This window comes from Saccostrea cucullata, unplaced genomic scaffold (genome assembly GCF_032062105.1).
Source record: "Saccostrea cucullata isolate Sc308-1 unplaced genomic scaffold, CSIRO_AGI_Scuc_v1 ctg2296, whole genome shotgun sequence".
Taxonomy (NCBI): Eukaryota; Metazoa; Mollusca; class Bivalvia; order Ostreida; family Ostreidae; genus Saccostrea; species Saccostrea cuccullata.
Genome location: NW_026930278.1, coordinates 75,692 through 103,545, shown reverse-complemented (window position 1 = coordinate 103,545; position 27,854 = coordinate 75,692). Strand labels below are relative to the sequence as shown.

Sequence of the window (27,854 nt, the reverse complement as noted above, 5' to 3'; positions counted from 1 at the left end):
CGTTACATTGATCATATTCATCGTGTGATTCCGTACGTAGTGTTGAATGGTGGAGATGCCTCTGGATTTTAAAAGTACAATGACCTTAGAAACAACAAAAACTGTGCCATTACACATTTAGTGAAATCCAAGTATTCTGGGAGTCAGTCCCTTAAAGCTGAACTGTGCGGACTTTATAGGATAGACCAAATTCATTGTGTTTACCATGTGATTCCATACATTGTGATAATTGATGTAGAAACATCTAGCATGTTAAAGTTACCATGTCCAAGATAAAAAATGAAAACTGTGCCATTTACTCATTCAGTGACAATGAAGACTTGAAATCTTATTGTTTTTCTTTTGATATTTATCTTGGCATTCTATGCAAAGAAAGTTTGACATGTGGGAAAAAAAATGTTTTGTGACCTTGACTTGAATTCCCAAAGTCCATTTTGTGAGAGAAAGGGATGGATAACACTAACAAGTTTATTGTAATAAAGCAAATTGTTATGAGTACTTGTATTATTTTATTCCTTCCATTTGCACTCCAATGCTTTTAAAAGTAAATATTAAATGTTTGCAAAATTTCTTCAAAATTGAGTGTCTTGTCTATCTTTCTGTAGACTTTTATTATGTACACAGTTTGTAATTGTGCTCATAGAAAAGACACTTTGCCATAGGATCATAAAACAGACTTAGACGTAAGTCATAATTTTTCAACCGCAAGTAATGTTAATTTCTTTATTCTGGTTTTTGAAACAATGTTTAAATTCACACGTCATGTTACAAATAACATAACTTTGTAAACAATTATATTTACAAATACTTTTATTTCTGTCTCTAACAGTTTAGTTAGATTTTGACTTAAGCTTAAGGTGTTTCATGATCCTTAATCCAGGCCGTTGGTCCATAACACTAGGATGATCATAAGAATTGCCTAAGTTAGGCATAGTTAACATTAAAATTAGTTTTGAAAATTCAGTAGAAACTGTGTTTATGTCCCTTAAATCTATTAAAAAACCTAATGGTAAAAATGGCAAGCTTGATATTGCTTAAAATGAAAGAAATGCTCAAAATCAATATGAATGGCTGCTTCAAATAAGAGTGATTTATAATTTTAAGATTCTTTTTGAAAGAAAACAGGTTTACAAATAAATGTCAGATGAAAAATGAATTTAAATGAAAATTTTAGGCATATCCAAATTTTGTTTCCTTGTTTAGTGTCCACAGACAGATTAGTTTTGAGGTAAGACCTGGAGAGTCAGGGATTGGGTTTTCCTTCTTTAAAATTCATTCTTAAGATTTAGAAATTAATATACACTGAGAACATGAAGAAAATTTTCAATTGTTGCTGAGAAATTTCTTGAAAATTGTAATTCTATTTCCTGATTTTGATTATCTGATTGAGTGATTAGCAAAACTTCTGTTTTTAATGTGGACACTAATCATTGAAAGAAAACTTGAAATACCCTTATACTGTATAGAAAAAAAAATAGGATAACTTACATAAAACACCAGTTGCAAAGTTTTTGATGATTTATTACTAACTCTAAGTATCAAAGTATTACAGACACTTGCTTACAATAAATAAATAATCCTCAATACAAACACACTGATAGTATTAAATCCAATATTATGCTCTAGTAAGTTTCAAACAATAAATAATTTACAATAAACACATGTAGTGATACAATTAAAAAAATCATAATCAGTGATTTCCTTTCGAGAAAAACAAAATATTTATGCTGGAAACATTTTATTTTACTATACAAAAATCCATCTAAAAATAGGAAGGATCATAACATGTACACAGATTCACTGTTGATGATGTCTGTGGCTTTCACATACTTGTAGCATTAAATAACCCAATATCATTAAAGCTCTGGTTAGATTCAAATAATAAATAATCTAAAATGAACATACTGGTACACAAACTACACATGTAGCATTATAATATAAAGACATGATTTTCAGGAAAACAAAAAGTTTATGCTTGAAATGCTTTTTACGACTGGTAACGCAGATTCAAAAGTCCATTTAATAAATAAAGGAAGGATCATCACATGTTCACAGATTCACTGAAAAATCACTTCCTGGAAATTGAACGGATACCACTGTTGATGGCGCCCATGGCTTTCACATATGCATCAAAGTCATCTCCACAATAATCAATATAGATGTGTTCCATCAAATGAACTCGTCTCGGAGAAAGTGGATCCCGACTTTTTCTTCCAAACACGTTTCGGCCCCTCAACTCCCAATCATGATAAACTGTTTTAGCCACATTCCACATAAAGTTACCCTCAGAACATGATGAACCCTTTAGTTTTTCCAGAACGTCCCTCCTTATTCTGAACTCCAGTCTTCCTGGCTCGATGTCGTCAGGACACGAGATTTCCTTTACAGTGTGGTTGGATGGGCAGCTGGGAATAAGAGTCCTTTTTCTCTTCCTGTTTTCCGGTAACTCTCTCAATGGCGTTCGGTCACTGTATGAGGTGGTTGTGGTTGAGAAAAGGGCTCTCTTTGTTGGTGGTGGATTGGCAGTAGTGGTGGTGTCTTCATCTTCATCTGTATTTTCTCTTCGGCAGTTCTCTGAATTGTTGATTGGTGAAAGTTCACTTACAATGGTTGGAATGTTCATGGTTTTAACAGCTATTTCTTGGATAACTGGGGTTGATGTTGGTTCCTCTGGTGGGATGATTGTAATGGATGGTGTGGTCTGGATGGTGCTGCCATTTGGCACATTGTTCACTGCCCATCTGTACACCTCACTGGCACTTATTGATCGGTCACACTGCTGCTGTCCCCTAAGAATGGCTAAGATTTCATCAAGCTTCTCATGTAATGTCCCACTTTCATGAGGATTATGAGGATTTTGATGATTAGGAGCTTCGGCTTGCACTGCAGCATCCATCATCACAGAACTCTTAACTACAGATGTCTGTGTTGCTCTTCCGACGGAGGAGGCAGGTGAAGTCTGAACTGTGCTGTCTGTTTTGTTGCTGCCACTAATTAGTTCCAAGATCTCCTTTTCATCTTGAACCACGATAACTTTATCCGTTTGAGAAGTGGAGCTCACTTTCCCAGCTTCATGAAACACGACTTGCTGCTGCACAATTTCCCTTTCATCTGAGGAGAGGTCATCCAAGTACACAGGACTGCGCATTGGTGAAGCATTCGAATTGGTCAAATCCGCCGATCCTTCATACAGCACTGTTATCTTCCGTCCCTTAGACCCCTGCAAAGATAATCTAAATTTAATCCTTTGCACCAAAGGAAAGCAAATTTTTGCATATTGTAACATGTTTAAGGTCAAAATCTAGTAAATGAAAGGTATCTACAGATTACCCTCAATTGAGAAACAACTTCTTCTAGGGCAAAAATAAAATAATTGTTTGTTTGAAATGACTCCCACCTCAATGAAATGCCCCCTCCTGAAAAAAACTTTATTGACCAAAAGAAGAAAGATTTTTTTAATAAATGTTCCCCGTTATCACATGCACCATACAAAACACTGAAATAAACTTAAAAGTGTCAGATCTAAGCAAAATTAGCTTTCTGTGTTGATTGTAGAAACTTCTTTTTAAAAGTCAGAAATGTGTTTACTGATTACTGATTTCTTTTTTTAATTAAAATTTGTCTTCAATTTTGCCAAAAAATAGCTTCCCTCCTTACTGTGTCTGAAACCTTCAAACGGCAATTCCAAACAAAAAAATTTTAAACAATGGCTTTATAATCCTTTACAAATGTACAGTGGCTTGGTAAAATAACAATAAACATGTATCAGGACATAATTCTTACATAAACTCCATGAAAGTACATATTTCAAACTGACATTTTAAGTTTAAGTAATGTGTTCCCAGGAACACACTTGTCACATGCTTTTAGCTTCATTAAAGAATTAACTAATTCTAAGAGTAAGAGTGGTCATATATGTATATGTTCCTCAACTATCTAGCATTTAAGAGTTTATGAAAAAAGCTAAGGATATTCATGTAGTAAGACTGCGAAAAAATAGACAGAGGCTGTGTAAAGTGTACTCTCTAAGTTTTGCTTTGCTCTGCCAGTGACAAAAAAAAAGAAAATGGTTTTGCATAACAATTAAGAGATGTTTCATTGCAAAAAGTTTATGCCCCTCTCCAAGAAATAATTGGATATTTTTCTAAGTCCAATGAACATAACTCTGTCCAAAATAGCTTGATTCTACCCAAAACAGAACTCGGATTAGATATTTTATGATAAATCTGCATACTATGAATTTCATTTCAACATGCGCAACTAATTAATCAATTAATATTTAAAATAAATTTAAGTTACCTGCTTAACAGATCCATTGTTTCTGCCCTGTTGTGTTGTTTCATGTTGTCGCCTCTCTGTGTTCTGAATTATGAAAAAAAATTAAATTTAAAAAAATGCTAGATAGTTAAAAGAATATTTATCTTAGAGCTGTCATTGGTGTAACATGTGTAAGTTCTAAATATATGACAGAACTTATTTAAACTTGATTTCATTTGTTCTGTTTTTGAAACATTCTATGTCATCATTTTCAAAAGTTAAAATATCAGAGTATCTGTAAGCTGTCTGCGAGTTTGAAGGTTGACAAAAAAATGTATCATATTTCCAATTTTTGACTGACTTTTCGCAGAAAAATGAATTTCATCTACTTATTAATGAAATGTTGAATATTCAAGGAAAGGGGAAATTTAGTGTTGAGTATTTATAATAGATATTTAAGCTATGATCAAGAAAAGTCAGTTGTTGCACATGAGTCTCATGAGCCTCATGAGACTCATGAATGTGAAGCAGTATTCTAGGTGAGCAAAATGATTCCTCATGTGAGCAAAGAATGCTAATGTGCAGAACCCTGCTCATGTGAGCATTTCACCTAATTTGCATGTTAAATTGCACATGAGACTCACATGAGCAACTCAGGTGAGGAAATCTGGTTAGTCCTCACGTGAGCTGCTCATGAGCAAATTGTGAGAATGGTTTGGTATGGGTTACCTTGCAAGATCTTTGTAATTGTAGTGTAAGGAATGCAAAGACATCAGGTAATTACTCCCTAACAATAACAAATTTAATGCAAATGTATGCAAACATGGGTGTTTGTTGTGAGGCTATAAAGAGTGCCATTGGCACTCAATTATTAAATTTTTCATGAAAGTCCATGTGCAATTCCTTTAACCCTTGATATCGTAAGTGGAACTCTTTCAAGTGGAGGTAAAGAACGTCTCTTGGATAGAGGCATTGTGCTATTCACAATACAAGATTGATCATTGTGGAATTTATAATATAAGAACAAATAAGAGAGAAATCCTGGTGAAATATCTAGCTTAACTTTCTCTAAATCAGTCTAATAAATCTTTCAGAGAAGTTAAACTTTTGAAAGCTGATTAAATAATCTAAACTATCTTTATATGACATTTATCTACAATTTGTTGAACCCTTGGCAATACAATGTACTTTCAGCATAATGATTGTTCAATCAATACATGTATGTCTATCAGTATGAAGACTGAATGCATTGTAACATTCAATGAGTTGGATAAAACATGTTACAGCATTGCAATTGTTTACATGCCCTTGTAAGAAATATTTGTAATGCTTTATACCTGTTCTACAGTGGGATCTGGTAGATCTTCATCTGTGTCATCTTGTGTGTTAATACCAGGATCGTTCCAGATGTCCAAGTAGCCACCTTTCTTCCTACGTCCCCTGGAAGCTTGCCTTCTCTCCTTTTCCTCATCAATTGCCTTTGCTCGATGCGTCTGTGCCCATTCTGTATCATAGTCCTCAAGCTGTTCTTTGGTGTCTAAATAAAAATTGTTCCATATAATTAATTAGTAAATATAATGCTTTATTTTATTATTTTTTTTTTTTAATTTTTTTTTTAAGTGCAAGGAATTTATTTAAAACTAGAGGTACTGTGAGTAATGAGCTCAGTAAATGATACCCCCACCCACCATATGAATATAGCAGCAGTGTCCATGTTTTGCTATCATGGGGATTGGGAAAATACTTGTCGCATGAAAAAGTAAATAGGTGGTAGACAATGGTAATATGTAATGTCTATTCTTTTGAAGTTTCATCAAAATTCATTTAGTGGTAAGAGAGGGAACCCAAAAGCTTAAGAGACAGGAGGATGAATGGACAGACAGACGGACGGACATGTTGAATACTGTATACCCTCCAGTTTTTTAAGTAGGGGTATAACAAAGAAGGTACACTACCTAAACACTGCCCATATACATATTTAAATGACAAACTAAGTAGGTTTTGTTGTTATTTTCATTTGATTCTTTTTTTTATTTAAAGATATTCTTATATTACGGTAATAAATTTATATATTATATCCATATAAAACATTGATCGCCTATTGTGACCCCACTATACACAAGGGAAGCAGGGGAACTTGATTTTAAGCAGATTTGATTCTACAATATAAGCTTTCATTTTTTTTTCAGCCCTGAGATTCTTAAATTGACTTCTTTTTTTTAAAAAGATATTCCTATAAATATACTGACACGCAAAAGAAACGCAACATCCTACTTTAGGGGGGAATAATTATGTCAAGTAAAAGAAATTGTATCTCAAAATGATGGAAATCTTCACTTTGGTACACACCGGTTATTTAAAAGTTGAACGATTTTCATACCATAACCGGAAGTCAAGTTAAGTCTGCTTAACAAAAATTTAACAAAACATTTCGCAATATTATGGAGTATTTAGGGTTTTAACTGTTCATCATAAGTAATGCACCAATATTTAAAAAAAAATAAACTCTCCTTTCTTTTCCCGATAACTGCAGAAATTTGAATCCCAAATCTCCATTTATGCATTTTGGTAATTTGATCAAACTGTGTCAAATGATTCTTAAAAAGTTCAATGTAACTCTCAGACAAACTGACTCAGACAAAACATGATAGGATGTTGTGATTTCACCTTAAATGAGCATAAAATTAAAGGCTTAAAAATGAATTTTTTCTTCAAGTTCTACACTTGCAAAAAGAATGTTTTGCTGCCTTTTTCAGAATTAAGCAAATAAATATTGTTTTAATTTTGTGTGTCATCACATTTTTAAATAATTTCATATTGACATTGCTGTAACAGCTAAACAAAAATTCGAATTTTTTGAAAGAGAGAGGGAAAAAGAGAAAAATGTCAACACTGACACCGATCGATAGCCCTGCCTCCTGTAAATATTGATTGTGTGACATCAAAACCACTCTGGGTACATGTTGAATTCCAGAAGACGACACTCATGTATCATTGTTTTGATTTTGATACATGACAACAGGGCATTGTTTTAGCTCAAATTTCCACCTAATATAACCAAGACTAGTATCTGTTGCTCTTTCCATTGCTCATCATTTATTTTGGATTCACTTCATTTGCAGATTTTTAGAGGAGTCGCAGAAAGATCAAAAAAAGGGCGTTAAGTCCAGCCATTCTTTATTTAGTTTCATTAATAAACAAGTTCATTAATTCACTATTTTTTAAATATATTTTTACATGTTTTACACAGGTTTCCTTTTTCGTTATATTAAAAGACAAAAATAAAATCTTTGAAATGCAGAAAAACACTTTGGACAAATGAGTAGCTAAATCAAACATGATAAATTAAAGGTATACATGTAAGACCTTCAAGCTATGCAGCTTATTCTAGAGAAAGTATTGATTAAAAAAATAACTTACCTGATAAATGAAGGATTTCAACTTTGTGCAGTTGTCCATCATATGAGAGAGACCCTCTGCTAGATCTGGACAGGACCCCTCTTGTTGAACTTTGAACCCTGGAGCTCTCGACAATTGAAGTAAATCCATCCCAGTCAAATAAAACAAGAGCATGCTTTGGATGATTTGGCATGGCTCTATTAAAAAATAAAATTTTTATTTCTTAATTACTTAATCAATGAAGGTATTCATAATACTAAATTTTGAGGGAAAAAAAGCATTCTGAGAGTATAACCATGATAACACTGGCAATTAATGCAAGACAATGCTATTCCTTATTGGCAAAACTTAAGTGTAATCTGGCTCTCATATAAAATTGAGAATGCAATAGTTCCGCCAAAAATCTAAGTTTAAAACTTATCAATAAAGATCATATAAATTTCATAAAAAAACATTGGAACAAAATGACATGAAACTTGATTTATAACTCATCAGTATTCATTCAAATTCTGTAGAAGTACTTTTCTCTGCGTGTCTGATATTAATTTCCGCGGAAATTTGTCCAAGCTTACTTCAAATAAATGTAAGGCATATAGTGACAGTCAAAGAATTCCGCATAATTTTCTACCAGCAGATTATAAAGAAATTGAGATTCCGTGGAATTATGACTTTGTGGAAAAAAGTATGTCTACATCTGAGCTCAAGACTTTCTACATCTGAGCTCAAGACTTTAATCTGCAAGCATGTTTCAGAAAACTGTCAAACAGAGGGATAGCTAATATGAGCAGATATTTTGAAGTTGTGACTGCTATAATTTTTTTCTGGTAATTAAGAGATCAGAAGGTGGCCTCAAGGCCCCCGTGGGTCTAGGGTCAAGAGTTAAACCAGGCAGAAATACAGTAAACCTTGGTTATAAGAAAGTCCTCCGACAGTTTGAAGTTAGAAGTACGACAGATCATGTCACAGCAGGGATTTAAGCACAATGGAATTTTCAATGAAAGTGTTAGCGTATCGAACAGCAGAAGGTCACGTGAAAAAGGTGATTATAATATCAATCGCTGATGCTCAGTGACTGGCTATCTCGATCCTATTTTGGGGACATTCTGTTAAAATTAGATAGGAGCCGCAACTTGGCCAACGTTGTCCTTTGGATATGTTTAAGTTTTAGTTAAAATACACATTCTGTGCAAATAAGAAAAATAGCCAATTTGCGACTCGATGTAAACAAAGTTGTTGAAAACTGGTAAAATAACAATAGAAATGAGACAAAACTGTTAAACCCCTGTCTCAAAAGCTAGTGTCAATCGGCATTATAAAATACTTTCATGTAATATAATATACCAAAACCTGCTATTAACCTTAAGAATTGTTTAATACCTATAAAACATAAATTTAATGAATTTTGGAATTTTATTTTGCGCAAAACATCGGGATCAAACTTTCATAGATTTAGTGCAGTCATTCTTTATATAGGGTATTATCAGTAGACATGGTAGAGGTATAATGTACTTTAAAACACCTGTGAAATATCAGTTTTACTGGTAATTCATTCTAGTTTATCACATAATCATGACACAAAAGATACAAGAGGCCCATGGGCCACATCGCTCACCCGAGTAACTTGGGTGATGCAGTTCTTTAGCAGATTTCCCCTCTTGCTATACCTATCGTGCCCCCCCCCCCCCATTGTTTATGTTGCGGGAGAATGGTAGCATACCCCCTCCCCTTACATGATTTTAATATTTTAGAATCTACACTACCCAAAAATGCTTTCATATAAGGTTCAGCTTTCCTGCAAAACAAAAAAGCGTACGTTTTTTTTTAAATATACTCTTTTAATAACTTGTAGCATTTCATTAATCAATGATTATTCACATATCTTATTATAATATCGAGGTTCTTGAGAAGAAGATTTTTAAAGATTTGTTCTATATATTTCTATGTAAAACTTGGATTTCCTATTGTGGCCCCGCCCTACCCCAGGGGGTCATGATTTTAACAATTTAATATCTACTCTACCCAAGGATGTTTCCATATAAGTTTCAGCTTTCTTGTCCCAGTGGTTCTTGAGAAGAAGATTTTTAAAGATTTGTTCTATATATTTTTAGGTAAAACTTGGATTCCCTATTGTGGCCCCGTCCTACTCCTACCCTAGGGGGTCATGATTTTACCAATCTAATATCTACACTAACCAATGATGCTTCCACATAAGTTTCAGAGTAATATACTGGTAACTGTTTTCAAAAAAATATTTGTCTATTTTCTCATTCTTGTGTCAATAGTATAAATTAATTTTAAATATTTCATAAAATTCCACCAATCAGTGATCGTTTCTGTGGCGTAATCGACAAAGCATTGACTGGCAACCTCATGGTCATGGGTTCGATTCCCGGCGTGAGCGTTGCAGAATTTATTTAGTAAATAAGTCTGTGCACTATTTCAACATAGTATGCTTACGCTACATAAATACTTAGAACACTATGCGAGAATAGTAGGGTATGGGTTATATAGAGACAAACTGACAGGAAGCATAATAATATGACATCATGCTGTGCTATATATACCTCATAATCTGTTCTCTTTTATTTTGAATATTCCAAGCACTAAGTATATAATGAAAATTGTTGCATGAAAAGATTTAATTTTCAAACTTCATTTAAAGACTTTTTGAATTTAATTATAAATTAAAGAGTTGTCCTTCTTGGCTGAGGGTCGAAGTCCCGTCATATGAAAACCTTCTATCTTTTTATTAAAAAATTATGACCAATTTAAGTTTTTATTTTTTAAAATAGTTCAAACTTCAAGGTCATACTTCAGATTTTTTGGCGGGTTACATTGACACATCCTTGCACTTCCACAAATTTTAATTTTATTCTTAATCCTTAGGAAGAGTGGCAACCTTGATGTGTATTAATGAAAAAAAAAATTAATTCTATAATCCAGAAAATTTAGTGTAGGCATGCTTGAAAGCAAAACAAACACACAATATATTGTCAGTCTGTGCAGTTGTGGTGAACAGACTTTGGCGATTGAACGCACCTGGTGTATCGTAGACATCAAACAATAACATGTTTACAAAAACTTGTGTGCATAACATGAGTGTGATCGATGATCAGAGTTGCAAAACTCTGTACACACTGGAATGACGATACTTGTGAAGGAGCTCTGCTTTCTAACATTTCTACTCTGAATAAAATTATTTTTCTGGATAATTATAAGTTTAATTATTTCTCATTAATATACAACAAGATTGCCACTTCTCCAAAGTATTAAGAATAAAGTAAAAATGTGTAAAAGTGCAAGGATGTGTCAATCAAACCTGCCAAAAAAATTAAAGTTTAACTTTTAAATGAATTAAGATTTTTAATTCATTTTTGTGTGAAGTGCTATTAAAATATATAATTTGTGATATTATAGAGAAAATATTAACTTCAAATCTGTGTCCAAGTAACTTTAAATAAGGTTAAAGTTTTTGTGATGGATGGACAGACTGACACATGTGACAGATGAAAGAGATTTAATGTCCCCTTGCTTTCTCAAAACCCCTCAGAAATTTATTGATGTTTTCATTACATATTGAAAAGCTACGTAGATAATATTTATTGCTATAACAATTGTCACTTGAAAGCATCCTACAGAGAGAAATTATTTACCTTAGCTTTAAAATGAAGCAATTTCTCTCTCTACATGTTCTACATGTATTTTTTGTTAATAAATATTTTGACAAACTTTAAGTGCTGAAAAAAAATAATTGTGTAGGAGCAATGAATTATGATGGGTCGGTCGGAGTACAGCAACCAATGAAATGAATTTTGTTATTATTATACGTCTACTGATAACATTCGAATTTGATTGGCTTGTAAGAATGCTTTAAACTTAAATAATGACTCGAAAAGTACTGTTTACATCAATAATGACCAAGGCTAGGATCCATTGCACATTGGAGATGACTGCATGCTCATTATAAGTGCTAAATAATGACCTTTTAATAACAATTCCTATTATGGTTTAGTTAATGTCTAAAATTATAATTGAGAAAAAAAAATTAAAATATTAAAATTATATGTGCATTATCTGTATTACAATACCAAAAAAGAATAGAATATTACGATAAAATTAAATTGATTATGAAAATATCTGATCGATTATTACAACTCATTTCCACACTGTTCAAGAGAGGCAGACACGGTTTCTTCTTTACATGCACAGTTACATTGCATTAGCATGATTAGGTTTTGACTATACACAATAATAGTAATTTTTCTTGGTGCTGCCAAGAGCTAAGGACCTACATGTAATTCTAAAAAATATAAGTAATCTAATATCGATAGAACATAGCACACTGTTCAATGTAATTTGTGACAGTAAGGTGACGTGAACGACGGAGGTTTTTGTAATCAGAAAATCAAATCACTCTAAGTAAACAACAAAATAATACATATCAAGAGTTCAGGTGATAATACAACCAGGCCATACCTTTTGCACGCCCAATATTTTCAAGTTATTCGTTGTCAATAACATTTTATCTATCATTTTACCAGTTCGGCAGTTTTGCTATTTTACTAGGATAAGACGAATGACCTTCGCTAAGAATTCAGGAATCCCATGCCCGAGCAATAAAACGAGTTAAATCAGTTAAATATCGATTCCTTTCTTGCGAGTGCATTCCTTGAATTTACAAATTAAGTAACGTATACTTACGATGTTCTTCAGGCAGCGTGTTTTCTGTCTTCTCTCTTCAAGGAACTGGGAATAACTGTCGCTCTCCAAGTAATTAGCGAGGGGCATTGTTTAATGAGGGTATACCGAAAGGGTCAAGGATCTCCAAATTAACCCCCTGTACACACCAGACTGACAGTTGTTAAACAAACATATCCCAAACAAACTACCTTCTACCTGTCTTTGGACACCGACAAAGTGGTATACAAAGACGCGTGCCATTATTGGGCACTAATGAAATCTAATTGCTACCTGTAATTTTTTTGAATTGAACAAGATGAAAGGAAAAAAAAAGTCTTAGAACGTAAAATTAAGATATCCACCATATTTCGGGAAATTAAAAAATTGATCATTTTTCCCTATAGTGTACTTGAATCGCACATATTGAAAAGTCTCTTAAATTAGGTTTATTGTAACACCGTGGCTTTATATATAGCGACAAGTACGTGTACAACAGTCATTAAAGAACATTAGAATAATTTTTAAAAAAAGATTTTTAGGCAGAATTATTTATCGTTCATAAACTATTAATAAAAAAAAATACTTTACATATTTCAAGTTTTCAATCAATATACAGCTGCAAATAAATTTTCAAAAAATATTTAAACTCAGAATCAATAATATTTTATCGATTTAATGTTTGCGTACATTAAATATACAATTTGCATTATTATCGTTTTGTCAGTTTTCATTCTTAAAAAAAAATGAAACTTTTCCGTGTCGAAACGTGAAAGAGCGTGCGTTTGCGTGAAAGATCGTTAGCGATCGTGTAACGTGAAAGATCGTTGCGTGCGGAATCGTTCGTGTATCAGGTTTAATCGTTCGTTAATCGTGCGGGATCGTGCGTTTAACGTGATCGTTCGTGTAAGTTGTCAACAATAACGTTCCAGCCACTGTAACTATGTACCAATAAAGTTAGGACATCTTTTACTTTGCCAAATCAGTTATTTAACGGTTGAATGATTTTCATTCCATTACCGGAAGTTGATTTTTAGCTCCCTGAACAGAAATAAAAAATTAGCATTTTTAATAAAATTTTTGACAATATTTTGTGTTTTCAAGGTTTTGTACCTGTTAATTATAAGTCTTGTACTAAAAGTCCTGAAAAATATCCTTCTTTCTTTTCCGGATGTGATGCTTGTATTTCCTCAAAGTAACTGAAAGCACGCATTTTCATTGCTAATGTTGGAAATGTTCAAAATAAAGAAAAGGGAGAGCTACAGATGAAAATATACACTACATAACGACTTTTCGGGCTCATGTGTTTCAAAAGCATGAATGACAGTTCCTTGATCGGAAGTCCAAGGGTTACTACACTACGCCAAGTTAGAGAAAATTCGACCTCAGTATCTGAAAAACAGGCATTTAAAAAAGGACAAGAATATTTATTTCGCTCAGATGAAGACATTGATAAACTTAATGCATGGTAGAATTCGGGCTGCTTATGTTGTACATGGCTGACTAGCACGTTTTAATTGAATGGTCGGAAGGGGGGATGTTTTAGAGTTATGTGTTGCTTTATAAGGTTTAAAGATAAGATTAAGAATGAATACATAAATATAAAAAGTAAATTTACAAAACAATGATACTTCATTTAAACTTTAAATGTTATCTTTAGACCTTAGAAAGTAACACATAACTTTTAAAACATCCCCCCTTCCGACCATCAATTAAAACGTGCTAGTCCGCCATGTACAACATAAGCAGCCCGAATTCTACCATGCATTAAGTTTATCAATGTCTTAATCTGAGCGAAATAAATATTCTTGTCCTTTTTTCAATGCCTGTTTTTCAGATACTGAGGTCGAATTTTCTCTAACTTGGCGTAGTGTAGTAACCCTTGGACTTCCGGTCAAGGAACTGTCATTCATGCTTTTGAAACACATGAGCCCGAAAAGTCGTTATGTAGTGTATATTTTCATCTGTAGCTCTCCCTTTTCTTTATTTTGAAAATTTCCAACATTAGCAATGAAAATGCGTGCTTTCAGTTACTTTGAGGAAATACAGGCATCACACCCTCAAGACATAAGTAATCTTTATATAAAACAGGAACTTACCAAGTTTGTCCATAGGAAAGATATAGACCGGGCATGTGTACAGTACGTGTTTGTCTGCAAACACCAACCTACGCCATAATTTTGAACCATGCAAGATAGAGACTTCATACTTGGTATGAATACTTCACTAATTAAGCAGTTTCAAATGACACCAAGGTCAATGACCTAGTGACCTTGACTGTGACATATATGCTAAAAATAGCTTTTTTTCTTCGAATTTGAAACTTCGCCATGACATTTGAACCATAAAAGATAGTGACTTCGGTTTGGTATGGGACTGAAGCTCTACTGGGTTGCATTTATAGCAAAGGAAGAGAAAACTATACTCACCGTCAATAAAAGGAAACAGGAGGCCCATGGGCCACATCGCTCACCTGAGCGCTAAGGGTAGGAAAAAGTAGAAAATGGCTTTTTTCGTAAAGTTTAAATCCAAAAGTAGTCCAATGACCAATCATGGATTTGCTATTTTTAAAAAAAAAAATTTAAGAATTTTCCTATATATCTTTAAAAACTTTGATCGGCCATTTTGGTCCAGCCCTACCCCTGGGGGTCATAGTTTGAACAAACTTGAATCTACACTACTTGAGCATGCTTCCATATAAATATGATGAAGTATGGCTTTGTCATTCTTGAGAAAAAGATTTTTAAAGAATTTTCCTATATATTTCTATGTAAATCTTTGATCGGCCATTTTGGCCCCGCCATACCACCGGGGATCATGATTTGAACTAACTTGAATCTACACAACCTGAACATGCTTCCATATAAATATGATGAATTATGGCTTTGTCATTCTTGAGAAGAAGATTTTTTAATGAATTTTTTCTATATATTTCTATGTAAAACTTTAGTCAGCCATTTTGGCCCCGCCCTACCCCCGGGGGGTCATGATTTGAACAAACTTGAATCTACACTACCTGAGGAAGTTTCATCTTTCCTGGCACAGTGGTTCTTGAGAAGATTTTTAAAATATGCCACCAAATTTTCATTAATTCCCAATTATCTCCCCTTGAATGAGGCCGTGGCCCTTCATTTGAACAAACTTGAATCCCCTCCTAAGGATACTTTGTGGCAAGTTTGTTTGAAATTGGCCCAGCGGTTCTTGAGGTGAAGTCGAAATGTGAAAAGTTTACAGACGGACGGACGCCGGACAAATTTGATCAGAAAAGCTTTCAGCTCAGGTGAGCTAAAATAGTTAATAATTTGTGCCAGGTTCATATCTTTCTTATGGATCAAATTGGAATGTCCTTTTTGCTTATAACCTGAGGGTGTGTTTTGACTAGAGTGCAAGCTCCAGGACACTGGCGGAAAAAAATTACAATTCATGTCCGGTCCATATCTGTCTTATGGATATACCTGGTAAGTTCCTATTTTCCACAAAGATTGCTTATTAAGTGAGGTTGTGTCATGACTTTGAACCAAGGTCAAAAATGCAAGTTCAAGGTCACTACCAGACAGAAAAAGATAATAATGTGTGTCTGGTCTTTATCTTTTAATTTCTTTTATTAGGCTACATCCTCGTTTCATTCATACAAAATATAATGAGCAATAACATTTGCTCTGAAAATGTTCTAGCATTTCTTTCTTCTCTTAGTTATATCAATAAAATATTCATGATTTGCCACCTCTGGAAAAAACCCAGCAGGGGAATTTTGTCCCTTTTGGACAGTTCTAGTTTTTAAATCTTCGATTCGATATATGGGAATTAACATGTCTGTATTGCTTTCAAATACTATTGATACAATTACAGTATTATATGCACAATTTATAAGCTTAATACTACAGTAGAGAAAATAACATTCATTTTCTCGAAAATTAATTTACATCAGATATTTATTACACGCCAAGACATGTATAGCGTTGTAATCACGCATAATCTTGAAGAAGAGTGTTTCCTGAGAAACCATAACCAACATAGTACCCATGTCCATAGATAAGAAGTCCGAAAGGTGTATGGCTTAATGATTGTATTGTAAGTTCACCTGGAGTTACACTCAATGTCAAAACCGTGAAGTGACCACTTGTCGAAGTCATCGAACTCTCACAAACTATATTCGATTGCCAAATTGACGTTCCGTTTGTTAAAATGCCAGAAACAGCACTAGTATTTATTGCGATGGATATGTAGTTGGTGGAATAATCGTATGGGATTGGTACCTTGTAGTAATAAATGAATTGATGAATTCCAGGAACAATTGTCATGTATGGGTCTCCATTATTTGTGGATGTTGAAGCGACACTTACACTTGTAACAAGAACAGGGCCTTCAGACTCAATTAAACAAGTTTGATTAGTATAAATTGATAATTCATGCGAATTTCCCGTAATCAAAGTTAAGTTTCCGGTCGTGGTGGAATTTATTTTGTAAGTTAGATTTGTGTCCTTTCCTGCTGTGATCCGGACGACTGTAATTCGATCTTCGGCATGAGAGGGTACGATGAATACATTATCAAGATTTGAAAATGGCGGAACCTGCTCTACAAGATGATCGCATGCCCCACGTGACATGAGCCGTGTCCATTCATCTCCAGAAAATACAGCCACGGGTGTAGAAGAGTTTACTAGCGTTCCTGTCAAGTCTGTAGTATGAGCAATCTGAAAGGTTGCGAACTTGTCCAACCGCAAATTGAAAACATCACCGTCTCTGAAATTGTGTCCATCAATGTATAAGGGATTATCAACTGCCATTTTAAAACGTATCGATATTTCTGTATTGTCTTCCAACGACGCAACTGCAATTTGACTTCGAAACGAATCTGGTGGCATTGTTACGACAATGTGATAAGTCCCCAACTTGTTTACTGGAATGATTGCAGAAGAATCGGCACTATACTGCGCAAAATCCTCAATAAATACCGAAACATCATGCGACGTTTCAAGCAATATAGCCTTTTGTTCCACGCTGTTTTGATTCAACTCTATTGCATTAGGTAAAGAGATTTTATACGGAGAACTTGCTGTAGTAGAGCGATCTATTGCCGTTTTCAAAGACGGGTCAAGGTGCTCAGAAGTTGTAATGTTCAGTTTAAAATCGTTTTCAGCTGTGACATATATAGATTTCTTTGCGTTTGGGAGGTTTTTGGTGAAAAGGATCACGAATTGTTTTCCCCTAACACCTAAAAAAATAACAAAAAGATTTCATACATTTTGAATTTGTAAAAAGAACATCTATAGACATGTATTATTAAATTTAATTACTTTCCCTTAGATTTCAAGTTAAAGGGGACAAAATATTTTTCTGAAATCATTCCTGGGAGAATGATTGAGAGCTCTCATAATGTTAAAGTTGGATTAGAGAAATAAACGATAAATTTTTTTTAGATTTCAGTAATATATAAAGACCTAAAGTAGGCTTCCTGCTAAAACTCCTAATCTTGAAACTGGCGATTGTGTTAAAAGATCAATGAAAATATATTTTGTAAAATGTATTTATCGAATTGTTATTAGAAAAGAATAATTTTATTCCACGATGTCCATTGAATGAGAAATGAGTTTGAAAATTAAATTAACTTGGAACGTATGAAGTGTTGAGGAACTTTCTAGGAAATATATTATGTCTCCAATAGAAGAATAAATTATTTGTAAATGTATTTTTAGTATTTTTAACAACAATAACCTGTTACAGTTGCTTAGATCATTTCTTTATTTTGTTCAATCTTAATTTAAAGAACTTGTTTTAATAAACAGTAACGGAAGTCCCAAAAGAATGACTGCACTTAAGGACGTTATTTGGAACCTTTTCGGCTATCCATTTGAAGCTTCTGATTATAATGTATCGCTAAACTAATAAATGATCATTGGCCATGTATACTCGTACATTTCATATATATGTATCGATTTTACAGTCATAATTATGACTATTATAATTATACATACAACGCTATTGAAAAGAACATGTATAAGACATAAATTCTAGAAAATTGAACCCGACCGCTTTCGATTTTAAGGTCGCAGCAAAGAGGCGGAGACTAATAAATCGCATGGGAATGGATCATGAGCACATGGTTTTCCGTATTAAATCTACATTATATATGAAAAAGGCGGACAGGAGGGTTTTGTGTTCATTGTGTACAAAATATAAATGATTTATAAATATGCATATAATTTAATTCATTTGTATTTACGTAAGTAAGTAAAGTAAGTAAGATACTGTAATTTATTTATTTTTAGTGACATATGTACATAATTATTAAATTCTTTTGTTTAAAAGACTTTATAAAAAAAAACAACCAACACCCGGCCCACCGGGCCTATACGCCACTTCAACATTGAAATACAATTTTTATTGAAAATAAAGAGCACAACATTAACCATTTCTCTACCGGCACATTTAAGGTGATTTTGGAGACCTTTTCATATGACATTATTAAATTATTTCCAACTTTTTTATCCCAGCAGAAAGCTAGGTATATTGCATACCATTTTGTAGGTATAAATTTAAATATAAATATAGAATTTCTAAATATATACAAACAAATAATTATGTTCCCCAAACGAAGTTGGGGAACATATTGTTTTTACTCTGTTTCTTATTATTATTATTATTTTTCTTCTTCTTCTTCTTCTTCCTGGGTACTTTTTTGTCCGGGAATGATCTCGTAAACTATACATCCGACTAAGGTGAAATGTTTTTAGGGTCAGTAGACATGTTATGTAGATTTGCGGAACGAAGGTCATTTTGCGCGCACGTGCTTGCAAGAGCGTGCACGTGCAACATGTGAAATGACCGATTTAATTGATATTGGTGTAACTTTTTAAATTTTTGATGAAATGCTTTAAAACTTATAACATAAGGATATATTAGAAGCATAGACAATATGACATGGTCAAAATAGCAAGATCTCACGCGCATGCACGTGCGCTTTGCTCTGATTGGCTGAAACTAAAGTCTCAATATCTTTCTTGTTTTTTGACGAAATCCTTTGAAATTTTGAAAATAGCCATGCATTACAATATCCTACAACTTGATATATAGCAATTATCATGAAAACACGTGCTTGCACGTGCGCTGCAATCTGATTGGCTGAAACTTTAAATAGCTATAACTCCTTTGATATTCAACCAAACAGGATGGGATTTGGAACATAGATAGATATACTGGTCTACTACAAGAAAATATGGTCACCATGCACATGCATACACGTGCCTGTACGTGTGCTGCAATCTGATTGGCTGAAACTTTAAACAGCTATAACTCCCTTGGTTTTCAACCAAACGGGGTGGGATTTAGAACATAGATAGATGTAACGGACATCTACAAGAAGGTATGGTCACCATGCTCAAGTATGCACGTGCGTGCACGTGAAATGAGCAAAATCCAAAAAACACTTGAATGAGCGCATCTTTTTTAATACTTTTGGATTAAATACTTTAATAATTAGTATATTAAAATATATAGATTGTGTTGACAAGATGATATGGTCATTACACACATACACATTCACATGCGCACGCGTGCAATGCTAAAATTTGAATTAACTTTGTACACTTCTGGGTAAACGTAGTTAAAGTCTCAAATGCATCGAGTGTGTCTTATTTAATGAAGCTTCCAGGGAATATGGCACCAAAAGGGAGTTGGGGAGCGTTTGGGGAACATCTGTAACGGTCCCCGTTACAATTAGCACTAGTTGAATATGCGATGGGTTCTAATTCAGGAACCCCATTCTGTATGCGATATTCGCTAATAAAATCAATGTATAAAATTATTAAAATACCAGCATATTCAAAAGAATTATAAGGATTGCAATACAATCCTCCAAGAAAAATCTATTGTGTCATTTAACACATTAAAAATCTGAGTAATATGCTCCTCTTCTAACTAATTCAATAATCTGTATAACAGATGTGCAAATAGGCTCCTGATGATGGCGGATTTGCAGCTAATTAATATACTATCAAAATCTTAAACCTATATATCACACGCTCTAATGATTATGTAGTGAAAATGCGAATTCTTTGAAAATCTACTAGTATTTCTTTGCTCCTAGGTATTATGCCAAAGATCTTAGTATACATATTTACGATGAAGGAAAATCCAGTTAAATGTTTAATTTCATGCTCCATTGGTCAGCGGTATCGGGGGGGGGGGTTGCATAGTTTGATAAGAAATTAGTGCATGGAAATCTGCTCTTTTGTATTAATACACCATTTATGATGATATAGATTTATGATAAAATTTTTAAATATACGGCCCCAAGGTCAGTGGTTCCCATGGGGTCGGGTGCACAACTGTGGAAAGTGGAAATGAAATTTCTCTTTATTACTTAAAAACACAAAACGATTTAAATTGTTTGAAAGTTGTTACATGATACTCAGATTACCTATAAGGCCGATGGGCCTCTATTTATAAGTACATGTACATGTACAAACCAGTGGAGCTAGTCTCTATAATTTCCACAACCAACCTGTCAATAAACTATCTCGTTCTAGAAAATGTACTTACGTACATGTAGAGCATGCTCTGGCGTATCGAATCAACTGAAAGCTATAAACTTCGTATTCAGGTGATAAAGGTACATGTATATTGCTACATAAGCTAGGGGAAGTCGACTATATTAAAAAGTCATCATGTTTATTAGAAAGCTTATTTGTCAGGTACACTGTAACCTTAAATTAACGTCGTTTTCAAGTGAAATATTCAAATATGAAACAGATGTGTCAGACTTCGTTTAAGAAGGGAAATAACCATTGTTGCATAATTGATTTTTGTTTTTTTTGTTTGTTTTTTTTTTTTTGTTCAATTTGTCTTCGATATTTCTGTCGAGTTGCCGTTGATTAAAGCATACAAAGGTTTTAATGAATTATTTAAACATGATATCTCTTACCCGATGTCGGTATTGTTGTCGTAGTCGAAAATTGCGTTGTTGTTTCTAATGTTCCTTGTTGAGTGGGTTGTTTATTATCTTAAAAAAAGAAGTATACTGCTAGTAATAAAACATTTTGAACCTTCCGTTAAATGAAAAGAAATATATATTGTATTGAACGTTTATATATTCCTGTTATCTGATGTTTATAGATATTTGTGTTCATTTTTTTTTTTGGCTAAAGGTTCATTTTTACAGACATGTTTCGTTTGCAAGCATTTAATTGTGTCTTTAAATTGAAGTTTAAACAGAAACCTTTCATTTTCAATGATGAAGAAGAAAGAAGGGAAAGAATATATTTAATATACAGCTCCGCGCACATTTTTAGCTCACACGGTTTTTCGCACAAATTAAATTCAGTTTATATTTTCAAATTGACTTTCTAAAGATGCCCTACTCGTCTCGGTTTTGTCGAAATATAGCGGCGAAAAATGACAATGTAACATTATTAAGGAAAGCATGCCAAAGGATAGGATAATAATTAATGTATCGTTTATCTCTTAAAATAGTAAATTAGAATATACCTTTACCTTTACGGTCTGAAACGTTGAAGTTCTGCGGCGGGATGTATCCTTTTTGATGCTATACGAGGGCTGTTCGGAAATTATTGAGACATTGTGTATATTTTGCTTTTTAATGAAAGTCTTTCGGTGAAAATTTGCATATACATTCGACATACACTAAGAAATAATAGAAGCAAAAAATATTTTACAAATATTAAATATTTTCTGTACAGTGGTATATAAATACGTCATCAGTAGGGGTACCCGGAGCAGTCTCGAAATCAGATATTGAAAATATGCAACACCAACGTTCGAACTCTTTGTGGACCCATAATAAGAGCGAAAATAATTCTGTTAATATGTATAATTTTTCAGCTTTAATTCAAATTCATGTTGTGCAATTTTGTTAGAATTCTGGTGACGAATACGGAGATCAGAAAAAAATTAAATAGCGGTAGAGAAATGCGCTAAGAATGAAAAAATGGATTTTGACGTCAAGGGCGGAGCAGCGAACATACCTAAAATTTTGTGTAGCGCAATGTAGAACTCTTTTCCAGCCTCAACGACCTGTTAAAACAATAACAACGAGAACATATGTGTTAGGGTTTGTTATTTCATTTGTATGCATTTAAAAAAAATAATAATTTAAACAGAGTAAAATCGGAAGCTCTGGACGACCATCTTATTACGTACGATATTAATATCGTTATGGTAATAATATCGTTGACCCGCGTTGCATAAATCGTCATTGCATGATTTTAAGTCATCCTTTCCCACAAATGAAAATTTTATATTCGGGTAGCAACAGCCTACATTTTTAAGGAATAGTTTAAGGAAAGAGACTGCTTGTCTTGTTATATGTAAATACAAAGAAGTTGTCACAAGTGACATTGTGTCAATGTTTAATATTAACTTATTGTACAGGATTTGGTAAGAGTTATCTTTATTTTGGCATTAGGAGTTATCGTTTATTTCATTTACGCACTATTGGTCACTGAGTTGTATTTGTTCTATTTTTATCAACGTATACTCGTCGAACCCGTTTGAGTAGTTTGGTCAGTTATTTATACTGGGTGTTGGCTAGTGTGTGTCAGATGGGGTCTGGACGCCGTGAGTTATACTTTACCCATGCTTAGTGATCTTGGGTGTGCTTTTATGTAACCCATGCTGTGTGAACTTGGGTGTGTTTTTGCTGTTTCCCCTGCTGTGTGACCTTGGGATTCAGGGATGTTTTGTAGCGGCGTTGAGAGCAAGACCTGGGGGCCGACAGTATGGTTTTTATGTATAAAATGCCACAGCTCAGTAAGTTTTTATACTTTACAATATTTTTGTTGTTAGCTTTAAAGAGCAATTTTCTATGTAAAACTGTAAGCAATATAGCGAGAATATAGATATTTACGCTCTAATTCATTTACTTGTTAAACGGCAAATACATGTTTTCTTTCGTTATTTGTTTGTAAAATCTAGTATATTGAACAGATATGTGTTTCGAACATTTTATTAGAAAACCCTATGAAAATTGTAGGTGACCAAAATTGTATATTAAGCTTTTGTTCTGGACGGGAGGATTGGTGTACATGGTGAGGATACTTTTAGGATATGGTGGACCGGACGGGACACTATGGTGGACAATATGGTGGACCATGCACGTGGTGTGAAGTGTGAATCTGTCCAGTGATGACCATGATTGAACTTTTGGCCGTTTTCATATTTATTGTACATATGTATATAAATTTATTGTTAATTTTTATAAATCTTGTTGTTTCTTGGTATACAGGAGGTCTTACAAAATATTATTTATTTTGGTTTGTAAATTCTGATTTAACGAATCCATCACAACTTGAGGTCAGTTGTGACATTTTTGGTGGCAGCGGTGGGATAGACTTCCTGTTACCAAGTATACCTGCATTATTTTCACGTTTTGTCGGAAAAGGTTTAGTTGAAAAAATATTTCTATTGTTTGAATTATTTTTTTTTCGCAGGTTTTGTACAAACTATTTTTTTTCATATGCATTTTGTCATTTTCATATTTTCATATTTGTTGTTTGTTGTTGCATTGCATTTTGTAACAATGGAGTATGTACAATTAGGAGAAAAGTTGGGTTTGCAAGGAACTGAGTTACAAGAGTTTGTTGACAGAAAAGAGAGAGAATATTTTGAAAGGATGGAAAGGGCAGCAGAGAGAGAAGCGAGAAAGATTGAGAGTGAAATTGAATTAGAAAAACTTAAGAAAGAAACTGAATTACAAAAATTAAAAGCTGGAGAATTAGCTGTAGGTCCGTTAGGTCTTGCTTCTCAATCGCTTGCTAAGTTGCCAAAGTTACCTCCATTTGATGAATCTAAAGATTGTATTGATTCATATTTACAGAGATTCGAAAGGTTTGCTTCGTGTACTAAGTGGGAACAGTCTTCATGGGCGATTAATCTTAGTGCTCTCCTGAAAGGTAAAGCTCTTGAGGTGTATTCTAGACTTCCAGTTTCAGAGGCTCTGAATTATGGTACCTTGAAGCAAGCGTTGTTAAGGCGTTTTCAACTGACAGAAGAAGGGTTTCGTGTCAAATTCCGTTCCAGCAGACCAGAACAGGGTGAGAATCCTTCACAATTCTTTGCTAGGCTGAACAATTATGTAGAGAAATGGTTGTCTTTAGCAGATAGTCCAAAAACATATGACGGTCTTAAAGATTTGTGTTTATGAGAACAGTTTTTAAACAGTTGTAGTAAGCAGTTGGGAATGTATCTTAAAGAAAGACATCCAAAGAGCGTAGAAGAAATGTCAAAACTCGCAGATCAATTTATTGAAGCTCATGGTTATACTTCATTCACTAAAGACTTACAAGTTTTTCAGAAGCAACCATCAAGTATTTCCAGCGTTCAGAGTAACAGCAGTGGAACCTTTCAAAAGCAACAGGCGTACCAAGGATCACCACAGCAAAAGGGTGAGAGAAAATGTTACATATGTGGGAAAAGTGGTCATTTGGCAAGAAACTGTTTCTCCAAGCAGAAAATTCCTCGTGCAGTACCTACTTCGCACAATACTCAAAAGGCTGCAATGTTACAGAGTCAACATAACTGTGAGTTGAATTGCATAAAATCTAATGACAATTCTAGTTCCAGCTTACAGAATTCTGCTGAAGTCAAGACGGACAATGCTATATCGCATCAAAATCAGCCTCACATAGGATCAGCATGCATTCTCAAACATAAACTGTTGCAGTGTTGTGTCACAGATGGACTTGTAAAACTCGCATGTGGACACATATTACCTGTTATTGGAGGCGTCTGCAAGGTTTGTGAAAAGATGCCCGTTGCTATGGGTTATGTCGGTGAGAACTTTGTTAAAGTATTAAGAGACTCAGGTTGTAGTGGTGTTGTTGTGAAGAGAGATTTGGTTACAGATGATCAGCTGACTGGGCAAGTGCAGAAATGTGTTCTGATAGACGGCACAGTTCGTACAGTAGAGGAGGCTTCCATCTATGTCGACACTCCCTATTTCACAGGTAATATCAATGCTCTATGTATGAAAGAACCTGTTTACGATCTTATTATAGGTAACATCAATGGTGCCAGAAATCAGACGGATCCTGATCCACAGTGGTGTAGAAAAGACGTTAGAGAAGAGTGTAGTCAAGTTCTTCAAGCAGTACAGACAAGGAATCAAAAGAAAAAAGAAGAGAAAGGTATGAAAAAGCTAAAAGTTACAGATTTAGTGGATACTGATATGACAATTGATCTGATGAAACAACTGCAGATGGATGATTCTTCCTTGAAAGTGTATCGTGAGCATGCAGCGACTGGCAGAAAGAAGAACATTGGTGAAAATATAGAAACATGGTTTAGTGTTGAAAGAGGACTGTTGTACAGACATTATCATTCAAGAAAGGTTAGTGATGAAAAACTGTATAAACAACTTGTTGTTCCAGAACCTTTGCCACAGAAAGTTATGATGATTGCGCACGACAGTATCCTAGGCGGACATCTTGGTACAAAGAAGACTCTAGACCGTATCATGTCGAATTTCTATTGGCCTGGAATCCAGGGTGACGTGACGAGATATTGCCAATCATGTGACATATGCCAAAGAACATTTCCTAAAGGCAAAGTGACGAAGGTTCCGTTGGAGAAAATGCCACTTATTGATACACCATTTGAACGGGTAGCCGTAGATTTGGTAGGTCCGCTTTCTCCAATTACTGACAAAGGCAATAGATATATTTTGACTGTTGTAGATTACAGTACTAGGTATCCAGAGGCGGTTGCATTGAAGAACATCGATACAGAGACGGTGGCAGAAGCGTTGGTAGAGATATTCAGCAGAGTTGGCATTCCAAAAGAAGTCCTGTCGGACATGGGTACGCAATTTACCTCCAACATCATGAAAGAGGTGGGTCGACTTTTATCATTTAAGCAATTAGTAACAACTCCATACCATCCAGCATGTAATGGACTAGTAGAAAAGTTCAATGGTACTTTGAAGTCAATGTTAAGGAAAATGAGTTCTGAAAGACCAAAAGACTGGGATAGATATTTACCAGCATTGTTATTTGCTTATCGAGAAGTTCCACAAGAAAGCACTAAATTTTCTCCATTTGATCTAGTTTATGCACGTAATGTTAGGGGACCTATGGCAGTTTTGAAAGAACTGTGGACAAAGGAGGAGAAGGACCCGGAAGTGAAAACTACTTACCAGTATGTGCTAGACCTTAAGGAGCGACTAGCAAGAACGTGTGAGCTGGCTCAGAGAGAACTTCAGAAGTCCAAAGATTATCACAAGAAACAGTACGATAAAAGAACAAAGCCGAGATCTTTCAAGGTTGGTGATTTCGTTCTTCTTTTGCTTCCAACAGACCGTAACAAACTTTTAATGCAGTGGAAAGGACCTTTCAAAGTAGTTGATAGAAAAGGACAAACTGATTACCAGATAGATATGAATGGACATATTCGTTTGTTTCATGCAAATTTATTGAAGAAATACAATGTTCGAGAGGAAAGGAATACAGACTCGCCAACAACTCTAGCATCTTGTGTTGTTTTGGAATCGGAAGAAATAGAGGACTCAAGTAATGAACATTTGTTACATCTTCTTCCAATGAAGGCAACAGAATCATTCACAGATGTTAAGGTAAATGATTCACTGTCATCAGATCAGCTTGAAAACATAAATGATGTTTTACATGAATTTCAGGAAGTTTTAACAGATCTACCTGGTAGAACGAATGTTATCCAGCATGAAGTTCATCTCACTACCAAAGAACCAATCAGAAACAGACCATACCAGATACCGTATGCAGTCAGAAGTGCAGTCCGAGAAGAAATACAGCATATGATTGACATGGATATCATCGAACCATCAGAATCACCGTATGCTAGTTCGATTGTCGTGGCAAAGAAGTCCGATGGTAGCCAGAGAATATGTGTGGATTTTCGTAACTTGAATAAGGTAACGATTTTTGATCCAGAACCAATGCCAGATCCAGATGAAATCATGACTAAAATAAGCAATAGTCGTTTCTTTTCTAACTTGATTTACGTAAGGGTTATTGGCAGATCCCGATGAGAGAAGAAGACAGAGATTTAACATCATTTTTAACACCAGATGGTTTGTACAGATTTAAAGTAATGCCCTTCGGTATGAAGAATAGCCCAGCTACTTTTAACAGGCTAATGAGGAAAATTCTCAAAGGTTTAGAGCATACTGATAGTTTTGTTGATGACATTCTCGTTCATACAGAAACTTTTGAAGAACATATTACAGAACTGAGAAAAGTGCTGGAGAGACTTCAGAGAGCGCAATTAACAGCAAAACCATCCAAATGTGAGATAGCGCAGACGAAACTCGAGTACTTGGGTCATAAATTTATTCCAAATGACATCTCACTCAGTTGACCATGGGTTTGTAAGGATTCGGAAGAATCAGTGTATGCCCATGGAACAAATGAATAAGATTCATTTCACTATTATTTTTATTTTTTTTTTTTTTTTCAAAAAACACCAATGTTGCAAAGTCCGGACACACAATAACAGTTAAACTTGTAATTTGCCATTCAAATCATCATCAA

At 34.3% G+C, this 27,854-nt stretch overlaps 1 protein-coding gene across 2 annotated transcripts; it reads right to left on the bottom strand.

Annotated features, from left to right (window-relative positions):
- Positions 1-1,309: 1,309 nt before the first annotated feature.
- Positions 1,310-12,207, bottom strand: LOC134283555 (uncharacterized). 2 transcript variants are annotated; one of them, XM_062766070.1, is made up of 5 exons: positions 12,133-12,207; positions 7,678-7,853; positions 5,595-5,794; positions 4,300-4,362; positions 1,310-3,220 (listed from the first exon to the last, which is right to left on the bottom strand). In XM_062766070.1, the coding sequence occupies exons 2-5, from the start codon at positions 7,847-7,849 to the stop codon at positions 2,069-2,071; spliced, it is 1,587 nt and encodes a 528-aa protein (XP_062622054.1). In that variant the 5' UTR covers positions 7,850-7,853; positions 12,133-12,207; the 3' UTR covers positions 1,310-2,068. The 2 variants fall into 2 exon arrangements, with proteins under 2 accessions (XP_062622054.1, XP_062622053.1); XM_062766069.1 differs by lacking the exon at positions 12,133-12,207 and having other exon boundaries at positions 7,678-8,320.
- Positions 12,208-27,854: the final 15,647 nt, after the last annotated feature.

Bases quoted from the DNA above. Each gene is read 5' to 3' on its own strand.
- LOC134283555 (XM_062766070.1), bottom strand. From the start codon at position 7,849: ATGCCAAATCATCCAAAGCATGCTCTTGTTTTATTTGACTGGGATGGA. The intron at 5,795-7,677 runs GTAAGTTATTTT...ATTTTTATTTAG, and splicing joins TGAAATCCTTCATTTATCAG to ACACCAAAGAACAGCTTGAG. The intron at 4,363-5,594 runs GTATAAAGCATT...TTCATAATTCAG, and splicing joins CAGATCCCACTGTAGAACAG to AACACAGAGAGGCGACAACA.